The following is a 24,586-nucleotide window of genomic DNA, read 5'->3' as shown; positions in this document are numbered from 1 at the left end:
GAGAATCAGAGAATTGGGTAAAGCAGGTCTGGCAAACCACACTCAGGTTTGCCAGGTGAATGGGGAAAGAAATCACGCCAGGAAAGGGGAACCGTATCGACAACGGCTTGGGAGTTCGTTGTAGCCTTCAGGCACTGGGGTTGCCGTTCAAGACTGTAGGCTCTCAGAGGAGAGGGATCGCGTCCGTGCTGTTTATCACCGGGGGCTTGGAACACTGTAGGGCCTCATAAATATTTGTGAATACGCTGGCTCCCAAGGCAGAAGTGACGGGAGAGTCAAACGGGAAAACGAAGAAGTCAGAGGAGGGCAAAAACGGTGTTTCTAAGGGGATGAAAACTTTCCCAAAAGGGAAAAGGGAGCTCCGCCTAACACAGGGCGTTGGGGAGGCGACTAGTGCGGGAAAGGGCAATGAGTCCTGGGGGCTGCAGCGGGGGAGAGGACGGGAGGCGCCTTCTTGCCTCTGCAGGCGACGGAAAGCTGAGGTCACCTGGCACAGCGCCAGCAGCAGCTGCGAGGACGCGCCCGCGCTTCGGCGGGAGGCGGTGTCAGGCGCTGGTCGCCGGGGTACTTTCCCTTCCGTCTCCTCTAGAGGCGAGGCTCAGAGTCCCGCCCACCGCCCGCCCAAGCCTTGGCTTCGTTCGGTCCTCACCAAGGCCACTCCCCCGAGCCTAGGTCAAGCCGCTTTAGCTGCCTCGAGGAGCCAGAGCTGTCCGTCCACCTCCCTCACCCGAGGCCACGCCCCCAAGCCCGGGCTGTCCTCTTTCCTCACGGAGTCCCGAGACGCCGAGCTTTGGCCCCGCCCCCAACGGGGCCCCGCCCCCGCTACTCCGCCCAGCGACTTGAAAAGGCTGGGGCTGCGGCTCACTTAAGAGTCGCGCGCTGGGCGTGGGGCGGTGTTGAGGAGCCGTCCCTGAGGCGCCGAGGCTGAGGCGAGTTAGACGCCGGAACTGTCCAGGGAGGCGCAGCGCGACAGGAGTCCGTAGCTAGACCAGCCCCGGAGCAGAAGCAGCCGCCGCCGACCGCGGAGTCCTGCCGAACCGGCCATGGCGTTGTCGATGCCGCTGAACGGGTTGAAGGAGGAGGACAAAGAACCCATCATCGAGCTCTTCGTCAAGGTGAGCGCTCGCCGCCGTCCCACCCCTCCGAGCCCCCGGCGCTCGCCCGGCCGCGGGGGGCGGCGTCCCTGGGCGCTGCTTAGCCGCAGCGCCCTCGCGCGGCGCCCCGCGCCCGGGCCGAGGGGGAGCGCTGCTCCCGCGCCCCCGGGCCATTGTCTTCGGACGCCCGCGCCTTCCCGCCGCCGAGGCCCGTCGAGGGAGCCGGGTTGGGACCGGGACCCCAGAAAGACAGCACTGCTGGACGGGGGGGGGGCACCGCCTCCCGCCGCGCTGGCCTCGGCGGACGCCGCACCGTCGTCCCGCGTCCGGGTGGGACGAGCTGTCCCCCTCCTGCCGGGTGCCCCGGAAACCGCCAGCCCCTGGGACCCGTGCATGGGTGTGTCCTGTCACCCCCTCTCCCCTGCCACCGCCCGGACGCCCGACCTCACCTCACCCCACCCCAGCCTTCGGCTCTCCCAAGTTCACCCCCAGCCCGGGAGGCGAAGCCTCGAGCCCGTCGTGAGCTGATGAGCTGAACTTCTTTGAACGCTTTCTGAGCGTTTCGCTCCCGGCTGGTAGGAAACTGTAACTTTAATTTTCGATTCCATCTGAAACAATTTTTTAAAAAGAGCAGACATTCCTGGACCTCAGGAAAAGGCCGAGATTCCCAACTTGGGTTTTTCTGTCTTAGTTATTTTACCACCATCTGATTTTCTTGTTTCTCAAGCGCGAGTGTTTTGTATGATGCAACATTTTGGCTGCTCCCCTCTGTGTTGCTGCCTCGGGAAAGATTGTGTGTGCCCTTTTGTTTTGAAAGAAAAACTGATGAGGGAAAGAACTCCTCACTTGCTTGGGCTTTAAAGGGTTGATTTTTCCCTTCTGGTCTTTTCAGTTTATATATCCTGAAAGTACCATATTTGTAGACAAGTACTACCTCTAGCCCTTTCCTTTTTTCTTTAATATTTTTCGTTTTAGCAAAGATGAAAGAAGTTATGAACATCTGGATTCAACTGCCTCCCTCAAAACTTCTTTAAAATCCTCGAGATTTTCTTTCTTAGTCACTTACTTAAGCAGGGTCTTTCAGAACCAGGCTCTGAATTGGAGAGTTTAACAGAAATCCAGAACAATTTTATTCTTTTTTCCCTGAGTTTTTATTTTAAAGAACGGGAGACACTGAAGGGTGTGTTTAAGACATGGAAAGAAGCAATGATCTGCAAGTGATGGAAACTGTTTGTTTTAGGATTTTCTTTCAGTTATCAGTTTTAGAAACATTTTGATTCAGGGAACTGAAACAACAGACAGGTATAGAACCCCCAGAATATCTTCAAAGAGTCTCAGTTGCTTCGAGTGGCAGATATAGTACTTTGAGATGCAGGGAATGTAGGAAGAAACCTGAAATAAGAAAAAGGAAGAGGAGTGGGAGACAGCATGGTGAAGGGAGAAGAGTGGGTCAGAGATAAATGTTTAAAAAATTTAACTGAGCCAGGAATAGGAATGAATTTCCATAAATTCAAAAACAGTATCTACTAAACACCTAAAAAACATGTTACTTAAACATGTTACTTTAAAAGTAAGTATCATTTAGTGTCAGATAAGGGTACTATCAGTAATGGCTTCTTTTCAGCATTGTACTGGAGGTCTAGCCAATACAATAAGACAAGAAAAAGAAATAAAGTATATGAATTAGAGACAAGGAGATCAATGCTTAATGCCCTACTTACTATTAATTTAACTTTTGTTAGAAGGAGAGAGGTGTTTCCCAAACTTTAGTCACTTGCATACCCCTTCTTAGTTTTCCATATATGTGTTGAATTGGTATTATTATTTACTAAATTCAGCCCATTTTTTTAACAACATAAACACATTGCCCTGAGCAATACCTGTGAAAATGTGGATTAGGTGTGGTGACTATATTTCTTATGTACATAACTATTATTTGTGTGTGTGTGTGTGTGTGTGTGTGTGCATAACTATTAAAAGAAAAAATGTTCGTGAGCCACCTAAAAGCATCCTGCTTATCACTAGTTGTAAGCCTTTGTCACTGGGCTTGTTGGCAGAGAACCAGGTTCAAGTCACAGTTTTGCACTCACTGGCTGGTTTAACCTGGGCAAGTTGTTTTCCCTCTCTGAGACTTGTTTTCCTCCTTTGTGGAGTAAGAGATGAAATGTTTTCTGCTGTCCTGTGGTTCGGCACAGGTAAAACTTTATACTGATGTTGATCAGGATAGCTGTTTCAAAGGGGGAAAAGGGGGCCAGGTAAATTGTAGTAAAGAGTGTTCTTATAGTTTTTAAAATCTGTGTGTGGGAAATGCAAGTGGGGGAAAATCCCCTGGTAAATACAATTATTTTGAAAGCAGTGAAAGGGCAGAGGCTGTGGTTGTCCAGTGTGGTGTGTTAAGCAGTGTTAATTATTCTGCCAAGAGATATCTGAGTTCGTAACAGAGAACTATTATCTACACTTAAAAGAAATGAGTTTAAAAGTGCCACCTGTTTAGGAGCATTAAATTGAACAGAAATAGGCTAGGACCTTCCCAACTAGTGTGACTGGACCCACAGCTACATTTCTTTGCTTGTGAGTATTGTCTTTGGAGATGTCTGTCCATGAGCCCAGTGAATCCTCATCACTTGTATAACAGCAGTGCTCCATTTTTGTTTGTTTACCGCAACACCTATAGGATAGGGTACCCTCCCAATAGTAAAAGAGGCTTACAAAGGCAGTCATCCTCAAGAGTTAGAATGCCCTCTTTCCCTACCCTGTGGGGCCTAGTAGATGTATATATTTTTGATACACCAGCCCCACTTGGGGACCACTGATTAATAGGGTGAAGTTCAAACCCTTTAGCAAGGTCATAAGGTCTCTTATCTGCTGCCGGGTTTCTAATCCAATTTGTCCACTTACTAATTGTGTGTCCCAGGATACATAAACCTCTCTGCCTCATCTGCATAGGTGGGATATTAATAGACCAACCTTATGGGATTAAATTAGTTAATATATGTGGTGATAATAAGCTTAGAATAGTGTCTAGTATTCAGTAAGTAAATAAATGCTAGTTGTGTGTCATTTTGTATATACTTATTTGTATGCTCATCTCCCCTGCTAGATAGGCAGTAAGTTCCTTGAGGGTAAGGTCTGTATATTGTTCTGAGTCGGTACCAAAGAGGATACCAAACAGTTGAAATGAGATTGTTTCCTTCTTTCTGAGCATTTTGGTGTCAATATATGCATCTGGCATGCTTCAGAATTGAGAGCTACTTACTTATTAGAACCTGGTAATCTGACTCTCAAACCTTGGTCCTTCATTTATTCAACTTTGCCTAGCCTCCAGCCTCCAAAACTCTGTGTGGTTTTATCTGTCTTTTTTCCCCTCCAGTTTTTTGGTACTTCTGAGCTTTTCATGTATCTGCCATATATTTTCCACCAATATTTCTTCTTGGTTACGTTCAGAATTCGGAAGCCAAGATTTCTGTATTGGGTAAAAGTAAATATTGTGTTGAACAACAAAATGAGAGAAGTTGAGAAGAGACTGAACTTTTGGATTTTTCCTTTCCTTGTATATGCCTAACTCCTATTGACGCTGCTGCCTTCCGCCCAGCCCCCACTAGTATCTTTGGTATGATGTGATGGTATTTCTGATTTTGGTTTAGGAGGAGTCCCTTTGCAGAGTTTAGTTTTATTGGTTGGAATTTAAAGTTGTAGGCATGCCATTTTGCATTGGGACACTCACTGTTGGCAGTCATCCCTAAACTGTTAGAATTGGGGTGGTGTAAAAAGTGAATCTGGTGTAGAGTGGCTTAACACATAAGAATGCTTCTTTTCAGATATTTGGCAGGATTTTTAATGTGTGTGGACCCTGGAGCCAGACTGCTTGGCTTGAATCTGGCTTCTAGTAGTGTGTCAGGGAAGTTTCTTCAGTTCTCAGTACCTCAGTTTCTTGACCTCTAATATCAGGATAATAATAATAACACAATTTTATAGGGTTGCCGAGGGGATTAACTGGTGATCTATGTCTATTAATTAGGGTAGTCTAAGCTTCTGTAAGAAATACTGTAATCTGCCTCAAACAGTGGTTCAGACAAAATGGAAGCTTATTTCCTTTCTCACTTAGCAGCCCAGGGAGGGTGTTCTAGATGTTAGTGGCTTTTCTCCTTAGAGTCATTTAGGGACCAAAGTCTTTCCAGCTTCTTTTTCCACCAACCCCCATAGCATTGTCGTCCTCACAGTTGACAGAGCTGGTTGCTGAGAAGTCCTGGTTGCAGCAGTGGGAGGTGAAGAGTATGGAGGAGGCTCATCTCAAGACCCGCAGCCCAGAACTTCTACCTGTCACTTCCTTTCATACTCCAATGGGGAGAACTTTAATCACATGGTTTCGTCTAACTGCAAGGAGTGCTGGGAAATATGATCTAACCATATATCACGCTATGTAAAGTATTAGGAATAGTGCTTGGCACACAGTAGACATCTATTTTTGTTGTTGATGATAGATAGTATATTCTTTTTTTTCTTTTTTCTTTTGCTTTTTTTTTGGCCATACAGTGTGGCTTTGCAGGATCTTAGTTCTCTGACCAGGGATTGAACCCAGGCCCTTGGCAGTGAAAATGCAGAGTCCTAACTGGGCTTCCAGGGAATTCCCAAAAGTATATTATTCTTTTCTTTTTTTTTTTTTTTTGCGGTACGCGGGCCTCTCACTGTTGTGGCCTCTCCCGTTGCGGAGCACAGGCTCCGGATGCGCGGGCTCAGCGGCCATGGCTCACAGGCCCAGCCACTCCGCGGCATGTGGGATCTTCCCAGACCGGGGCACGAACCCGTGTCCCCTGTATCGGCAGGAGGACTCTCAACCACTGCGCCACCAGGGAAGCCCTATTCTTTAAAAAAAAAAAAATATATATATATATATATTTATATATTTATTTATTTGGCTGTGTTGGGTCTTAATTGCAGCACAGGGAATCTTTCATTGCAGCACATGGGCTCTTCCTTGTGGCGTGCGGGCTTCTCTCTAGTTGTGGTGCACGGGCTCCAGAGCGCGTGGGCTCTGCAGTTGCGGCATGCGGGCTTTCTAGTTGTGGTCCGAGGGCTCAGTAGTTGTTGCGTGCGGGCTTAGTTGCCCCGCGGCATGTGGGATCCTAGTTCCCTGACCAGAGATTAAACCCACATCCCCTGCATTGGAAGGCGGATTCTTAACCACTGGACCACTAGGGAAGTCCCCCCTCCAATAATATCTATCTATCTATCTATCTATATCTATCTATCTATATCTATCTGTATAGATATCTTTTTTTTAAATAGGCTTTTTAAAAAAAATTAATTTATTATTTTTGGCTGCGTTGGGTCTTTGTTTCTGTGTGAGGGCTTTCTCTACTTGCGGCAAGGGGGGCCTCTCTTCATCGCGGTGCGCGGGCCTCTCCCTATCGCGGCCTCTCTTGTTGAGCACAGGCTCCAGACGCGCAGGCTCCAGTAGTTGTGGATCACGGGCCTAGTAGCTCCGCGGCATGTGGGATGTTCCCAGACCAGGGCTCAAACCCGTGTCCTCTGCATTGGCAGACAGATTCTCAACCACTGCGCCACCAGGGAAGCCCCCTCCAATAGTATATTATTCTTAAATGTGGGCTTCATTAATAGAATTCAGGGGATTCTGTAAATCCTTGAAATTACATTTAAAATTCTATATTAGTCTTTTTTTGGGGGGATTAGGAACCATTATTTTTGGGGAGGATTAGGAACCATTGTTTTAAATGGTGGCATTCTGAGTGTCGAACATAATTCATACAGGCAAGGTATAGAAGAAAGGTTTGGGCTACATGATCGTTAAAGTCACTTCCATTTTATTATCTGTGATTTAAAGCATTTGTTGTCATGAAGGAAGTGCCTAATACTGAGTTAGGCACTATGGGAGATATAAGAAATTATTAAACATTTTCTACCTTTAGGTTTATAAATTTTATTGGAAAGAAAACAATACAGGATGGTACATACTTAACGAGCCAAGTGTGGTTCACATTAAGTTGGGCCAGGACATATGGGGAAAGATGGAAGTAAGCTTTAACTTGACCTTGAAAAAGTGGCTGGAATAAGTGAATTGGGAATAGCCAAGAATGGGAATATTAGTTTTGACATCATTCGTAAACTCGTTATGCAGGAAACAGTAGACAGATGATACTTTCGAAGAAGAAGGACCCAGCAATGATTCAAACGCATAGTGCCAGGGAGAGAAGTTATTTAAAAGTTGAGAATGAGACTTTTAAAACCTTTTAGTCTTGTTTGTCCTCCCAACACTTCCCTACTTTTTGGATTGCTGTCTATTCAGCAACTTCCCAGCAGCATTTGGAAAGGTGCAAATGGATTGTACAGATGGACAGACTCTCAGCTGTTTTTTTACAGTATAAAATGGGAGTTCTTTTTTTAAAAATTAATTTTATTTATTTATTTATTTTTGGCTGCGTTGGGTCTTCATTGCTGCACACGGGCTTTCTCTAGTTGCGGCGAGCGGGGGCTACTCTTTGTTGAGGTGCGTGGGCTTCTCATTGCGGTGGCGTCTCTTGTTGCGGAGCACAGGCTTTAGGGGCGTGGACTTAAGTAGTTGTGGTGCATGGGCTCAGTAGTTGTGGCTTGCGGGCTCTAGAGCGAAGGCTCGGTAGCTGTGGTGCATGGGCATAGTTGCTCCACGGCATGTGGGATCTTCCCGGACCAGGGCTCGAACCCGTGTGCCCTGCACTTGCAGGCGGATTCTTAGCCACTGCGCCACCAGGGAAGCCCGGGAGTTCTTTATATTTTGTTTTGAGGGCAGGCTTTTTTTTAAAACACAGACAGATGAAATAAATTTTCTAAAGGCAATGATGCTGAGAACTTTGTTTTAATAATTGAACAAAAACTAACTCAACATCAAGACAGTGTTACATTGGATGAATTGGTTTGACATTCATTTGAGGTTTCCATAGGGGAAAATTCAGGAGATGGAAATGAATGTAAAAATGTGAAGTTAATGGGAACTCTATTCTTATTATGTTTTGTCTGAGCTGTTCTTGAAGACCTAACAGTGCCTCTCTGAACAAAGACCAAGGTGATAATTTTGGTTAAATGTAAAATTCTGAGAGAAAGGGGCCCCAAATGGGTAAGAGATGGGAGGATTCTGAGACAAGGTGACTGAACACATGAAAAGTCTAATGGTAAGGGGCGGGTGGGTGGGAGGGATAAATTAGGAGGTTGGGATTAACTTATACACACAACTATATATAAAGGAGATAACCAACAAGGACCTGCTGTGTAGCACAGGGAACTATACTCAATATTTCGTAATAACCTATAAAGGAAGAGAATCTGAAAAAGAATGTGTGTGTGTGTATAAAAGTGAATTACTGTGCTGTACACCTGAAACTAACACGGCATTGTAAATCAACTATACGTCAATTAAGAAAAAAAGCCTAATGGTATGAATAATAATAGGAAAGAGGCAATGCGGAGGACCTGGCTGTCACTAAAAATCTGAGTTGGTTTGGAAGGATGCTTACCGAGATGCCTGGAAGCTGGTAAAAGGATGGTGAGCAAGACTTGCCCACTTCCTGTTTCATTGGCACTATGGAGCCTCAGTGTTCTAATGTCTCCTGAATAGGGAATTAGTGAGTCTATAAAAGGGAAATTTGTTAGTCAGGATGGGAAGTGTGATTAAGGCATGAATTAAGATTTTGATCAAGTAGTGGAGTAAGTTAGGATAGGTTTGCCCATTGTATAGGTTCCTGTAGAAAATGGAAAGGGAGTTTCTGAAGGAAAATAACATGAAGGTCGTGATTACAAACTGTCCAAGTATGATTTAACAGAAATCTAAACTTAATTCAGGGCATCAGTTTGCAAATTCTCTTGGAAGTTTTAATCCTTTTGTCTTTTTGGAGACCTGACTTTTATCCATCAGTGCTCAGTACCAAGAAATGGTATAAGGAATATCAGTTAGCCTTGTTTGGTTTCTGTTATTTTCCTTTATTTAAAATATAAAACCAGGAGACTGTATTAGTCTAAATTTATGAAAATAACTTATGTAGATAAATGAGACTATATTTGAAAGTTGTGCCAAAGATGGCCTAGGAGTCTTTTATATTTTAATATCAGTATTTTGAAGAGGGCTTCCCTGGTGGCGCAGTGGTTAAGAATCCGCCTGCTAATGCAGGGGACACGGGTTCGAGCCCTGGTCCGGGAAGATGCCACATGCCCGGAGCAACTAAGCCCATGCGCCACAACTACTGAGCCTATGCTCTAGAGCCCGCGAGCCACAACTACTGAAGCCCGTGCGCCTACAGCCCGTGCTCTGCAGCAAGAGAAGCCACTGCAATGAGAAGCCCGTGTACCGCAACGAAGATCCAATGCAGCCAAAAATAAATAAACAAATAAATTAAAAAAAATCTATTTTGAAGAAGTAACAATATTAGAACCAGGGCCATGTACTGACCCTCAGAGCATAGATTTTGTTCTGTAGATTTTTTTTTGCTTTGCTTAGAGCTGAAATACAGTGTAACTCTTAGCAAGAGGTGTAACAGGTTTTTTACACTTTTTTGGTAATAAAATTATTACTTCCAACTTTACAGGTGAAATAATTCATTTTTGTGAAAAGGATTAAGTTTTCATTAGAATAGTAAAAATGTCAATCGTCTGTAATAATTTAAGTATTGAATTTTACCATCATGCAGCATAGCTATTTATTTGTATGTGTGAGAGAAGGGAAAAGGAGAATCTGAACAAACATTGGAGAATACAAAAACAAACAGTTAGCTGAAAGCTGAAGTAATTAAGAACTTTTTTAACAATATGTGAGTTCTATGCATGTTTTCCTCAGCTAACAACCAGTTGCTTTATTATGGAGGTGGACACCAGGTGGTAGATTGCTAGAGTGAAAGTTCATTAAAAGCTAAAGACAACAGAATCAGGCCGTTGTGCTACAGAGGGAAATGGAAGAGTGGTGAGACCAGACTACATAGACTAATCAAGAGAAAAAGAAGATGGTTAGACTTAAATGAAATTTTGGCTTTGAATATACATATGCACAAGACTTAACTGAAAAATTTGCAGAGACATAAACTTATGAAGAGTATGAAGTTTTGTATTATTTGTTCTTCTAAGTTACAGAATATTTTAGTTAACTCAGGAATCTACATTTTTGATTTAAAAATGTTGAGGGCTTTTTGATTCTTCATTATATCAAGTAAAAACTGTTGCTAGCCATCAATAACATAGACTTGATTTACATTTTGTAATTGTCAGCAGGACCCTTGATTGCAAATGTACCTAAAAAAAGTGACTCAGAATAAATAGTATCTGACCGTAGTCTGTTTTAGTTTAAATATTGGCCCTAAATTTGAAAAGTAATGTCATTTTCCTTCTGCTTCCTGGTATATTCATTTGTATGTATTGTGCTTTAAAAAAAGGTTTTTTTCCAGTTAATAAAAGCAACTCTTGTTTACTGTAGACAACTTAGAACACAGAAAAGCACCATAAAATAAAAATTATTTATATCCCCTTTTTCTTGAAATGACTGCTATTGCTATTTTGTTATGTGTCCTAATCTTATTCATAAACTTGCGTGAATTATTGATGATATTTTATGTATAATGTTCTTCATGACAGCAGAATTCTTGGAAGAATGCACAGTGAAGCCCAATCTAATATGTAACATGTATTGAGTTAAGTGAGTTGGTTTAAAGAAAATTTACTTTATTTAGGTTTTATCAGAGAAACTCAGATTGGATTTACCTTCCTAACGGCACTAAAAGAACATTTACCCTGTTTGATCTTTGCTTGAAGAAGGGAAGCTTTTATGTTGTGAAATCTGCCAACACCTAGAATTGCTCATAGTATAGAAATTGATTAAATGGTTTGAAGGTAGGCCCTCCTTTGTGCTCTTTAGGAGAAATCTGTTTTGAAAAGTCAAATTATATTTTAGTATTAATTTTCCCCTTCAATAACTGTCTAGTAGGTGAGGTATGCCCATTTTATAGTTGGAGGATATAAGATGCAATCTTTGTCTAGGAACAGTCGAGTACAGTATAGGGATCACTATAGAAGCAAATATTGAATACTTTCCATGCACTAAGTGCTGGAGAGGGAAAGAAATAAGAACAGGTTCCCTTGTCTTCAAGGAGCTTACAGAACAGCTTAATGGACAGAGGATGAGTAAATGAGCCATGGTTGATGATGGCTTTTTCCCATGTAATACAGTGACTTTTTGTCTCATATGCTTTTTAAAGTCCAGTTGAATTAAGACCTTTAGAAATGATTTATGTGGCAACCTACATGACATAATTGACTTAGAGATGAGTGAAATGTTTATGTTGTATTCTAACAGATGAAGGGTAGTTAGTATTACTGAATCTACCAAGTATTGTATATTATCAGTTTGGAGAAACTTTTATCCTTTCCCTCAATAATTAGTTGTGTTATATTCTGTAATTTTGTCTAAAATAAAACTGTGATACTTCTTGCCATAAATCTTAAATGGATCCTACTTTCTCTAGTTGTTTATTGGATTAGATACAAACTCCGTGATCTAGCATTCATAGTCTTTCAGATCATGATCCTGACTTGTGTTTTCAGTCTTTTCCCCCACTGCAGCTGCAAATATACCTCATGTTCTAGGCAGATTGGTCCTCAACATGCCCTGTACTACTCTGCCTTCATGGAAGATTTTTGCTCTTGTTTCTTTCGTTTGAAATATCTTCGGCTTTGCCAGCCTCTCCCCCTACCTTCAGTTTCTGCCTGCCAGAATAGTATTTGTTCTTTTTTCATTCAATCGTTTAAAAAATATTGAAGCACTGTTCTAGGGACTTGGATACATCAAAGAACATTATGGCATTCATATTCAGTTGGGGGAGGCAAAAAATAAACGTATGTCTACTAGTGAAAAGTGCTATGAAGAAAAATGAAATAGGGTAAGGAGTATAGAGAATGATAGGGGGGTGTGCTCTTTTCGATTCAACAGAACATTCTGTTGAGTATGTAGCCTTGCAGAAAGTAGCATAGGGAGGCGAGGGCAGAATCAGGGAGACTCAATAGGAGGCTGTTTAGTAATTCAGGTAAGAAATGAGGGTGGCTTGGACTGAGGTGAGAAGTATAATTCTGGATATATTTCTAAGATGGAGATCACAGGATTTCCTGATGGATTGGATGTGGGACGTGAAAGAAGGAGAAGTCAAAGATGATTCTGAGATTTTTGTTCTGAACAACTAGAATGATGGAGTTGCCATTAACTGAGATGGGGAAGCCTTTGGGAAGGGCTAGTTCTGGTGGAGAGATCAGGAGTTTAGTTTGTGATGTGTTAAATTTGAATATTTTAAGACCTCATGGAACCTGTTGTCTAGTGAGAGAGGAATATGTTAAAAAAATACACAAATATAGTATATAATTACATTAAGGACAAGAACAGGGTGTCTTGAGAAGGAATGACAGGAAATTCAATTTAGATGGAAGCTTAATGAGGACTTCTTTGAGAAAATGACTTGTAGGATGCATAGTAATTAGGGGACGAATGAGAGGAAGAGCATTCCAGGCTGGAGGAATTGGCGTATGTAAAGGCTGGAAGTATTCAACAAATTGAGTGTGGCTGGAATAGAGAGAACAAGACTGAGGTGTAGAGTGAGGTAGACAGGCTACATCATGGAGGTTCTTGTGTGTCATGTGAGTTTAATATAAATTTATTTTATTTATTTATTTTTGGCTGCGTTGGGTCTTCATTGCTGCGCACGGGCTTTCTCTAGTTGCAGCCAGTGGAGGCTACTCTACGTTGCGGTATGCAGGCTTCTCATTGCAGTGGCTTCTCTTGTTGCAGAGCACAGGCTCTAGGCACGCGGGCTTCAGTAGTTGTGGTGCATGGGCTCACTAGTTGTGGCTCGCAGGCTCTAGAGCACAGGCTCAGTAGTTGTGGCGCACGGGCTTAGTTGCTGTGCGGCATGTGGGATCTTCCTGGACCAGGGATTGAACCCATGTGCCTTGCATTGGCGGGTGGATTCTTAACCACTGCGTCACCAGAGAAGTCCCGTCATGTGAGTTTTATCCTTAGTAAAAAGGAAGTTCTCAAACCGAGTGTCATGATTTGATTTGCATTTTAGGATGAGTAGTCCAGCCGTTCTGTGGAAAATGAAGAGAGGCAAGAGTGGAAACAAGGAACACTACTTGCAGGCTGTTGTGATGGAGAAAGATGATGGTGGTGGTTTGGATTAGGATGGTGATGGAGAGAAGAGAATGGATTTGAGATAAATTTTGGAAGTGGAGTACATAGGAAGATACTGAAAAAGGAGTTCTGAGAAAGAGAGAAGTGTGAAAAATGACTTGGGTATTTTAGTAGAATCACTGGTTGATGGAGGTACCTTTTATTGAGATGGAGGAGGAGCAGACAGTGTTCAGTTTTTGACTTAATGAGTTTGAGATGACCGAGATGTCTAGTAGAAAGTTGGATGTACAGACCTGATGCTCAGAAAGAAGTCTAGGCAGAGTAGGGAGATTTGGGACTTGAGTGTGTGTGTGTGTGTGTGTGTGTGTGTACACATACTTTAGTTGTTTGTTTGTTTATGTGGTATTTAAAGTGTGTGAGATCATTCTGTGGAGGAGTGAAGAATAGGGAGAATGCCCAGGACCAAGTTCTGAGGAACTCACAACACTAAGGGGTTGTAGAATCGAGAATCTGGAAGAGGAGAACTAGGAGAACTTGCAATCAAGTGGTAGTGGGAAGAGGAAAACTATGAGAGCCAGGCACGAAGGAAACTAGGAGAAGTTTGTAAGGAGGAAGCGACCAGTTGTGTCAAGTCAGATGAGTGTGTATTTGCTTTATCAGCCTGGAAGTCATCGGTAACCTTAGTAGTAACAGCTTTGGTGGAGTGGTGGTGGGGAAGCCGTGATAGAGTGGGTGGAAGAGTGAAGAGGAAGTAAGAGAGTGGGGTCAATGAGTAAAGCCAAATTCTAACAAGAAACTTGGCTGTGTAGAAGAGACAGGTTGGTAGGTAGAAGGGGATACATGTCAAGGGAAGGCTTTTAAGAAAAAAGGTATCAGCTGTAAGAGCTATAATGTAGGAAGGAACACTTACACCATCATCTTAAAGGGGAAAATATTTCCTATGAGAATCATCATAATTCACTGACTGGGAGAACTTTTTACTGCAAGGAAGATCTGGTTTGTGTATATTTAGAATAGATGCTTAATCTCACTGACTTTTTCTGTTGCATTTTCCAAATGCATGAGATAGAAATATAGAAGAGTATTTCATACTTACTTGAACTATTATAAATATTTACGAGGTGCTTTCTATGTGCCAGGCACTGTTTACTGCATTACATGTATTAACTCATTTGATTGTTCTTCAAGAAAGTGTTTGCTGAAGGAATATACAGAAGCTTTTTTTTTTTTCCTCTTCCCATGAACAGAGTTGATTCCAGAGGAGACTGGGGGGAAAAGAAGAAATAAAAGATCACATTATTGGGGAAAAGCAGATATTAAATTCACAGAAATCTTCATATAGAGAAGCCAGAGAAATAAGCTGGGAGTAGAATGCAAATCACTGGGCTCAGTTCATATTTGCAGTTTTGATTTAGAGCCTCAAAATCATTGTTACTTTAGATTGAAATGAACAGTTACCTTTTTTTCCTTGCAAAATAAAAAAGATTGAAGGGAGAGTCCACAGCTGTGTTCTGACCCTAAGTTTGTGGTTTGACAGCCCACAAGCCCCAAGAGTTGCTGTCATTCTCCTGATGACTCAGTAGGGACCCATGTGCTAGATTATGGTGTTGCCTCAGTGTTGTTTGTAAAGGTTCTTTCTGTCCTGTGTAATGTTTGAGATTCGAGATCCCAAAGTCAGACCCAGGGGATGATTGTGGACTTGAAGTATCATTTGTATTCCCTATGTAGGCACTGAAATAGTCTATTTCAGAATTGAAGATAATTAGAATTAATACTTCAAGTAGGCAATTGAGGTGTCATTTGGAAGACTGGATCTTTGTGTTATATTGTTGTTGTAGGGTAGTTGTTAAGAGCATAGGTTCTGGAGCAATGTAGACTGTTTCAGCCCTAGTTCTCCCTTTGTGCCTTAGTGTTTCCACTGGGGTAATAGTATTTACTTCTTGGGTTTTTGTGAAAATTAAAAGAGTTAATATAAGAAAAGCACTTAGTGTCTGACACAGTAAGCATTGTTTGCTTGTCATCTCATGGACCTTTGGGAATGCTGAGTTAAGACTGCCCATGGATAGTTTGTATGTTTAACATATATGCTTTCAACCGCCAGGATGTTACTGTGAGAAGCATCTGCCAGTCTGCCATTACAAATAGGTGGGGAACTTTCCATTGTTTATCAGAAGAGCAGGTTTAGTACAAAAAAAAGTCCAAGATTAGACCTGAACTTATTCCTGAATTAACTTCAGTGAACCATGATCCTGTTGACACTTGCTAGGTAACTAAAGGACAGTCAGATTGGACTCTGCCATCTTAGAACATCTGCCTCAGCAGCTCTCTCTGGACTTGTAGCTAAAGCTGAGAGTCCATTATTATCAGGAGTGTTTTTCTTGTTTTTTATTTCTTTGTTTTGTCTTCTTTTTCTTTTTTTCTTCTTATTCTTTTCTGTGAGAGCATAAAAGAAATAAAGAGGGATAATCTAAAACATATAGGATCTAGTGGTTCTGCAGAAGTACTTTTGACTTATGGATCTTGGCATATATATAGGTTTCACTTAGCTCCCTGTGCTACTACATTTCACTGTTCCTTGATTTTTTTGGTAAACTTTGGCATGGCTGTAATTGATAGATGATGTAAGGATCATAAAGTGACTTAAAAATCCTTCATTTTATAATGTTATAAGCGTTTTGAAACTACTTAATTTGTTCCTATATAAGATAGAGTACACTGGTGTATAAAAATGAGCAGTAGGTTTTTGTTTTCCTATTAAAGTCAGAGTAACAGTCGCAAGATAATAGGTAGCATTGAGTGCTTACTGTGGTTCAGGCACAGTGTGCCAAGCCCTTTACATATGTTAGGTAATTTAATCCTCATATAAACTCAGACATAGGAACTATCAGTACTGTTTTACACATGAGGTTTAGGTCGTTTCTTGTATGTGCTCACAGGGCTGGTAAGTAGCAGTACTGGGATTTGTACCAAGGTCTTTGTGATTCAGAGAGACTGACTCTTAACCGCTAAGAGCTTTTTTATTTGTTTATATTCTTTTTCTCTGTTTGAAACTTGAATTTTTACCTAACAGAGTTTTGTTTTCACTATTTGCTGTTTTCAGTCGCCCTGAAAAATAAAAAAGAAAGAATTCAGAGAATGTTTAAGAATATGTCGAAAACACTAACAACCAGTGAGCCTAGATAGTTGTTAAATGAGTTTGGTGCTTCCAGTTCTCTTGGTTAAATTTGAAAGGAAACTGTAAACTTTCCATTACCTCATCTCTTTGCATTTTGGGGGCCTGGTTAATTAGTATTTTTAAAAGTACTTTAAGGGTTTATTTATAAACTTGTCGAGGGACTTGACTTGAATATCACATATTTGATTTTAGGATTGTTTTTTCCAATTTAGAAGTGTCAAACGGTTCCAAGTTTAACAAAAATCATGTATTAAATTGTTAGTTTTAGTTTTCCTGTTTTTTTTTTTTTTTTCTTAACCTCTCCCTTCAGAGGAGCCTACACTAATCTTTGCATTGTTGACAGAAAAAAAGCAAGGAAGTTTCTTTTTGTGGAGAGAGGAAATGGCTGTTAGTTCAGGACTTTATCCATATTAGGTATAAACTAAATATAGATGTGTATTCCAGGAGTGAAGTCACATCTATAAAGTTTCTTAAGCAGAGCTAATGAGATCAGCCAGTGCTTTCGGATCTGGGTTTTTTCTTTAATCTTTGGCTCACTAAAAGCTTACCAAACTGATTAGTCAGCCTTCCATGTCCCTTAAGAATTTTTTTAATAAGGAATCTTCCTTTAAGCAAACATAACTTTAAACTATTCTGCTTTGTGTATAAGGAATAGTTACTTATGCCTCTTTTTTTTTTTTTAGGCTGCACTGCGGGTCTTGCGGATCTCTGTTCCTTGACCAGGGATTGAATCCCGGCCATGGTAGTGAAAGCCTGGAATCCTAACCACTAGGCCGCCAGGGAACTCGCGCTTAAGCCTCTTTTTGAGGGGGTGTAATAAATATTTTAGTTTCTTGACCCTCTTGTTATTTTCCTATCTCTATTTTTTGTTTGTTTGTTTGTTTAGTTAGTTTTACCCTTAAGTCTTTTTCACACATATTTTTACTGTGAGGCTAGACTCTTATTGTCTTGTTGTCATCTGTTTTACTTAGTATCTTCTTGGTTTATTTGGTGTTTAACCATTAAGTCAGATCTCAGTGTGGTCAGGTAATAATAGGATTCTTCTGATTGGTTGGTTAGTACAGGTATTGTAGTAGACCAGAATGAAGAAATCTCCCATTTCTGGCCAAAAGCACAGGTCGTTCTCAATAAGGACTTTTTTTTTTGCGGTACGCGGGCCTCTCACTGTTGTGGCCTCTCCCGCTGCAGAGCACAGGCTCCGGACGCGCAGGCTCAGCAGCCATGGCTCACGGGCCAGCTGCTCTGCGGCATGTGGGATCTTCCCGGACCGGGGCAGGAACCCGTGTCCCCTGCATCGGCAGGCGGACTCTCAACCACTGCGCCACCAGGGAAGCCCCTCAATAAGGACTTTTAAAAGTCCCCCCAAAGCATTCTTACCCACAATAAATGTTTTCAGCTCTTGTGCTCCTCCACAGAGCCCTTTGTAAGCATGCCAAAACATTCAGGCACTTAGCAAAGCACTATGCTGCTGAAGAGAAGAATGATCTACCTTTATAGCATATCTTTATTAGAAATATTTTAAAATACAACTAACTTTGTAAAAAGTTTATCTTAACATATTTCAAGGGTTTTAGTTCATGAAACCAAATGCTCTCCGAGGTTTAGTTCAGGTATCTTTTGAATCCTTCTCTGATCTTCGTGCTTCCTCAGCAGAGCTAACCCTTCCTACCATCTGTCTGGAGCACTGTGCAGTTGCATGTTCTGTCACTCATCTGAATCATTTTCCTTCATATCATTGTTCCAGTTAGAATGTGAATTCCAGGAGATGAGGGGTCAGGGATTATTTTCTTCATCTTTTATTTCTCACCTAACACAAATCTTGTCATATAGGAGATAACTCATCAATTCAGTAAGTATCTATTAACGTTTTGGGGCAAATTGGTATCTGTAGTCTGGGAATAGAAGCAAGTAAGAGAGTATTAAGTCTGTTTCTGGTACTGTGTTCTATATTAACTCATAGTAAAATACCAGAAATAAAAATAGTGTTCAGTTATTGAATTTGAGACTTGTAATTTAGGTTTTATGACTAAGCTGCTCACTAGATAGATAGCCATTGATCTAAACTTAATAACAGATTGGTTTAGAGGTCAAGAATCTTCAAATTATATAACTGAAAGATCAGGTTTAAGTTGTTGTTCTCATCTGTAAAGTTGGCGTGTTTCTTAGAAGTGATGAACATTCTAGTCTGGATTTATCTTATGTACCCAGAGTAGCCTGAGTCTTGGGTGTTTAGACCCACACAGAAAGTTGAGACTTGAGATTTCAAAATCAGGTCCAGATAATTAAATTTTCATAATTGGAAGCAGTTTATTAGAAAACAAATATAAATGGAGCCAATAAAATTTATCAGTGGGGCTTCCCTGGTGGCGCAGTGGTTCAGAGTCCGCCTGCCGATGCAGGGGACACGGGTTCGTGCCCTGGTCCGGGAAGATCCCACATGCCGCGGAGCGGCTGGGCCCGTGAGCCATGGCCGCTGGGCCTGTGCGTCCAGAGCCTGTGCTCCGCAACGGGAGAGGCCACAACAGTGAGAGGCCCATGTACCGCAAAAAAAAAAAAAAAAAAAAAAATTTATCAGTGATAATGGGGGCAGTTTGCCAGAGAAATGAAAAATATTTCAAGAGTAAATTATTTGACCAGAAAGATATTGTATTTCCAAATGAACTACCTGAAAGATAAATATTTTGTTGTGTCTAAAATAAAACAGATAAAGCATTGTTTTAAGTTAAAATTTGCCTTTATCATATTTAAGGCACCTGTGCATTGAAATGGTAAGTAACTTTTCACAGCTGCAATATGTTGTTGCATATACAGTTTTAAAAGAAACTTATTTTGTAATATGTTTTAATGAAAAATTTAAACATAGATAATCCAAAATAAAATACCAGAGTCATTCATTCATATGTTTATTGTGTGTGAGTATTTTATATTAAAATAGTCTATAGCATTCTTATGACTTCAGTTTTGCATTGCTTATTGTTGTTATTAATCCTTTGTTCTTAGTCATTTAGAGGTCCAAAATTTAACTAAAATAATACTATAGTGTAATGAGCACATGAAAAGATGCTCAACATCGTTAATTATTAGAGAAATGCAAATCAAAACTACAATGAGGTATCACTTCAAACTGGTTAGAATGGCCATCATCAAAAAGTCTACAAATAGGGACTTCCCTGGCGGAGTCCAGTGGTTAAAACTCCGCGCTTCCACTGCAGGGGGCACGTGTTCGATCTCTGGTCGGGGAACTAAGATCCTGAATGCCGCACGGTGTGGCCAAAAAAAAAAAAAAAAATAAAAAGTCTACAAATAATAAGTGCTGGAGAGGGTGTGGGGAAAAGGGAACCCTCCTACACTATAGGGTAGGAATGTAAATTGGTACAATCACTATGGAGAACAGTATGAAGGTTCCTTAAAAAACTAAAAATAGAGTTACCATATGGTCCAGCAATCCCACTCCTGGGCATATATCTGGAGAAAACCATCATTCGAGAAGATACATGCACCCCAGTGTTCATTGCAGCACTATTTGCAATAGCCAAGACATGGAAGCAAACTAAATGTCCATCAACAGAGGAATGGATAAAGAAGATGTGGTACATATATACAATGGAATATTACTCAGCCATATAAAGGAATGAAATAATGTCCTTTGCATTATGGATGGATGGGCCTAGAGATTATCATACTAAATGAAGTAAGTCAGAGAAAGACAAATATCATATGACATCACTTATATGTGGAATCTAAAAAGATGATACAAATGAACTTATTTACAAAACAGAAACAGACTCACCGGCTTTGAAAACAAACTTATGATTACCAAAAGGGAAAGGTAGTGGGGAGGGATAAATTAGGAGTTTGGGATTAACAGATGCACATTACTATATACAAAATAATCAATAAGGACCTACTGTTTAGCACAGGGAACTCTATTCAATATTCTGTAATAATCTATATGAGAAAAGAATCTGAAAAAGAATGGATATATGTATATGTGTAACTGAATCACTTTGCTTACCTCTGAAACTAACACAACACTGTAAATCAACTATACTCCAATATAAAATAAAAATTAAATTAAAAAACACAATACTGTAGTGTAATGAGCACATGGAAAGATGCTCAACATTGCTAATTATTAGAGAAATGCAAGTCAAAACTACAATGAGATATCACCTCAAACCAGTAAGAATGACTATCATCAAAAAGTCTACAAATAATAAATGCTGGAGAGAGTGTGGAGAAAAGGGAACCCTCCCACACTGTTGGTGGGAATGTAAATTGGTGCAGCCACTATGGAAAACAGTATGAGGTTCCTTAAAAAACTAAGAATAGAGCTACCATATGATCCAGCAATCCCACTCTTGGGCATATAACTGAAAAAGGTGAAAACTCTAATTTGGAAAGATATGTGCATCCCAGTGTTCATAGCAGCACTATTTACAGCAGCCAAGACATGGAAACAACCCAAGTGCCCATCAACAGATGATTGGTTTACAAAGATGTGGTACACACACACACACACACACACACACACACACACACACACAGTGGAATATTACTCAGCCATAAAAAGAATGAAATACTGCCATTTGCAGCAACATGGATGGACCTAGAGATGATCATACTAAGTGAAGTAAGTCAGACAGAGAAAGACAAATATTATATGCTATCACTTTATGTGAAATCTAAAAAATAGTACAAATGAATCTATATATTACAAAACAGAAACAGACTCATAGACATAGAAAACAAATCTATAGTTACCAAAGGGGAAAGGGAGGGGTGGAGTATGGGATTAACATATGTAGACTACTATATGTAAAATATATAAGCAACAAGGATTTACTGTATAGCATAGGGAACTATATTCAATATCTTGTAATCTATAATGGAAAATAATCTGAAATATTGATATATATATATATATATATAACTGAATCACTTTGCTGAACACCTGAAACTAACACAATATTGTAAATTAGCTGTACTTCAATTACAAAAAAAAAAAAAGCTGCAAAAATAAATAGCTTAAGAAAAAAACCACCAGTGCTGTAATGTGTATCTTTATAGCCATTTTTCTGTGCATAACCATTGTCTTTTTTTGGCTGCATCAGGTCTTTGTTGAGGCATGCGGGATCTTTGTTGAGGCACGCAGGATCTTTGTTGAGTCATGCGGGATCTTTAGTTGTGGCGTGCAGGCTTCTCTCTAGTTGTGGCGTGCGGGTTTTCTCTCTCTAGTTGTGGTGCGCGGGCTCTAGGGTGCGTGGGCTCTGTAGTTTGCAGCATGCGGGCTCTCTAGTTGAGGCACGCTTGCTTACTTGCCCTGCGGCATGTGGGATCTTAGTTCCCCGACCAGGGATCGAACCCACGTTCCCTGAATTGGAAGACAGACTCCACCACTGGACCACCAGAGAAGTCCCCATGTAATTGTTTTTAAAGTCCCTCACAAATCTCATTTATCCTCTGAATTCTTCATTTTCCTTTTATTTACCTAAAGTGTAATCTCTTTAAAAACTTTCTGGAGAATTTAGATTCTTTACAGAGGGAGAAATTTTTGACTCTACTGCTGACCTCTTGATGGAATTTCTAGTTAAAATTGCTTGGTCTGGGAACTTGTTGATAAAGAGAAATAGCTCTTACGCGCTAAAGTTAGGTAGTTGCTGTAAGCACAGATTGGGGAGGAGGAGTATTTTTTGAACACTTAATTGTTTTCTTTCTCTCCCAGGACTCTTTCTGAATTTAGTTTATACTACAGCATGTATATTTTTAACTTGCCCTTAGGGGAGGTGGGCTGCCTGATTTTGCCTTGCATAAGAATTTCGCTCACCGGACCGCTCTAACATATTTGTCTTCAGCTGATAAGCAAGGGAACACTGGCAGTTAGTGAGTTTATCTTTGGTTAGAAGATGTTAAAAGAATGAGGCTTAGCCATTGAAAAAGCCTGAGATACATTTTTTTGTATGTGACCAAAGTGAGAATATGTAATTGTAAAGGGCAGCTGTTTCTTTTTTTAAATAATATAATCATGCCTTAATATAATAAACATTAATTAGTTTTCTGTGTTCCTGAAATTAACTCATTTAAATGTCACACATTCAAATTCTACATAGTTTTATCTGAAAATATCTTGATTTCACTTCCATTCTTTAAAGATATTTTTGTGGGATGTAAGATTTTGGGGTGATTTTTGTTGTTGTTTTTATTTCAGTATTTTTAAAATGTAGTTCCATGTTTTCTGGCCTCCATTATTTCTGATGAGAATTCAGCTGTCATTTGAATCATTATTCCTTTGTATGCAGTGTAGTTTTTTTTTCTAGTTACATTTAGGATTGTCTCTTTTTGCTTTTTAAGCATTTTAATTATGATATACCTAGGTGTGACTTACTTTATGTTATTCCTACTTGATGTTAATGAAACTTCTTGAATCTGTAAATTTGTCTTAATTTGGGAAAAGTTCAACTGTTATTTCTTGAAATTTTTTTGCCTCATTCTCTCCTCTCCTTCTGAGACTCTATTTAAATATATAGACCTTTTGAGGGCTTCCCTGGTGGCGCAGTGGTTGAGAGTCTGCCTGCCGATGCAGGGGACACGGGTTCGTGCCCAGGTCAGGGAAGATCCCACATGCCGCAGAGCGGCTAGGCTCGTGAGCCATGGCCGCTGAGCCTGCGCGTCCAGAGCCTGTGCTCCGCAATGGGAGAGGCCACAACAGTGAGAGGCCCGCGTACCGCCAAAATATATATATATATATATAGACCTTATGATCTTTTCATAGGTGTTTGAGGCTCTGTTGATTTTTTTCACTTGTTTGTTTTTTTCTCTTCTTCAGATTGAGTAGTTTCTTGCATCTGTCTTCACATTCATAGACTCTGTTCTACTGTTAAGCTCATCTTGTGGTTTTTAAAACTTTTCAGATATTGCATCTTTTAATTCTAGAATTTTACATTTTTTTTTTTTGTGGTCTCTCTACTGAGATTTCCTATCTTTCTTTATCATGAGCTTATTTTCCTTTGTGTCCTTGAACATAGTTATAATAACTGCTTTAAAAATCCTTGTCTGCAAAATGCAGCATCTAGGTCTGTTTAGCGTGTATCTCCTTGATTATTTTTTCTCTTGAGAATGGGTCATGTTTTCCTGTTTTTATGGGGAATCCTTTGGATTGTATTCTGATATTGTGAATGATAAGTTGTATCAGTGGAAACTTTGGATTTTGTTATGTTCTTCTGAAGAGTATTGATCTATCTTTCTTTCTCTCTCTTTCTCTCTCCCTTTTCTTTTTCTTCCCTCCCTCCCTTCCTTCCTTCCTTCTCTTTCCCTTTCCTTCTTTCATTCTTCCTTCCTTCCTTCCTTTCTTTCTTCCCCTTCCTTTCTTCCTTCCTTCCTTCCTTTCCTCCTTCCTTCCTTCCTTCCTTCCTTTCTTTCTTTCTTTCTTTCTTTCTTTCTCTCTTTCTCTCTTCCTCTCCTTCTCTCTCTCCCTCTCCCTCTCCTGAACTCAAACTGAAAAACTCTCTCCTCTGGTGGGTGGCAGCTCAAATTTCAGTTCAGTTCTTTTAGTTGGCCTACTTGGAATCTGCCCTGTGCATATGTACGCCAGGGATCAGCCAGATATCTGGAGAGAGTTTTGTGCAGATTTTAGGGCTCCCCCTCTCTGGTTCTCTTTTTTGTGGTGTTCGACATTATTTTCTGGTGGTGATGGTTTCTCTAAACTCTGTCCTTTGGTTCTTCAAGCCAGCAGGACTGTGAATCGTTCATTGGAATTTTAGCTGCCCTGCATGGCACAAGGTTAAAAGATAAAAATTGGGGAAACTTGTCCAGTGTATTTCCCTTGCAGGTATCAACTCCATCCAACATCTGCTTGCTTTTGTTCATTCTCCAGTGTAGTTCACCCCAAGTGGTTTTTTTTTTGTCTAGATGTTATCATTTTTATGGGGGCAAAGGGTTGATCTTATGGGAACTACTTGGCCATACTAAAAGCTTCAAATTGATTTTTAAAATTAACTTTATAATTTTGGAATCGTTTTTGATTTATAGAATATTTGCAAAAATAGTATAGAGTTCTCAAATTGATTTTAAATGAAAATATTTCTAAAATATACTAATATTTCCTTGATTTATTAAAATGCTGAATTTAACTGTCAATGTCAGCATTCTGAATACAAATTCAGTAATGCAATG

General features: G+C 40.5%; 1 protein-coding gene across 1 annotated transcript in view; it reads left to right on the top strand.

Annotated features, from left to right (window-relative positions):
• Positions 1-859: 859 nt before the first annotated feature.
• Positions 860-24,586, top strand: part of CLIC4 (CLIC family member 4) — an 83,665-nt gene continuing 59,938 nt past the window's right edge. The window contains exon 1 of the mRNA XM_022551726.3: positions 860-1,115. Within this exon, the coding sequence (XP_022407434.1) occupies positions 1,044-1,115 (72 nt within the window). The 5' untranslated portion in view covers positions 860-1,043. The remainder of the gene's footprint in view (positions 1,116-24,586) is intronic.

Source organism: Delphinapterus leucas, chromosome 1 (genome assembly GCF_059928025.1).
Source record: "Delphinapterus leucas isolate spDelLeu-1000000601 "Yukka" chromosome 1, BTC_Dleu_Yukka2, whole genome shotgun sequence".
Taxonomy (NCBI): domain Eukaryota; kingdom Metazoa; phylum Chordata; class Mammalia; order Artiodactyla; family Monodontidae; genus Delphinapterus; species Delphinapterus leucas.
The sequence above is the reverse complement of the archived record's forward strand: the minus strand, read 5'-3'. Positions and strand labels throughout refer to the sequence as shown.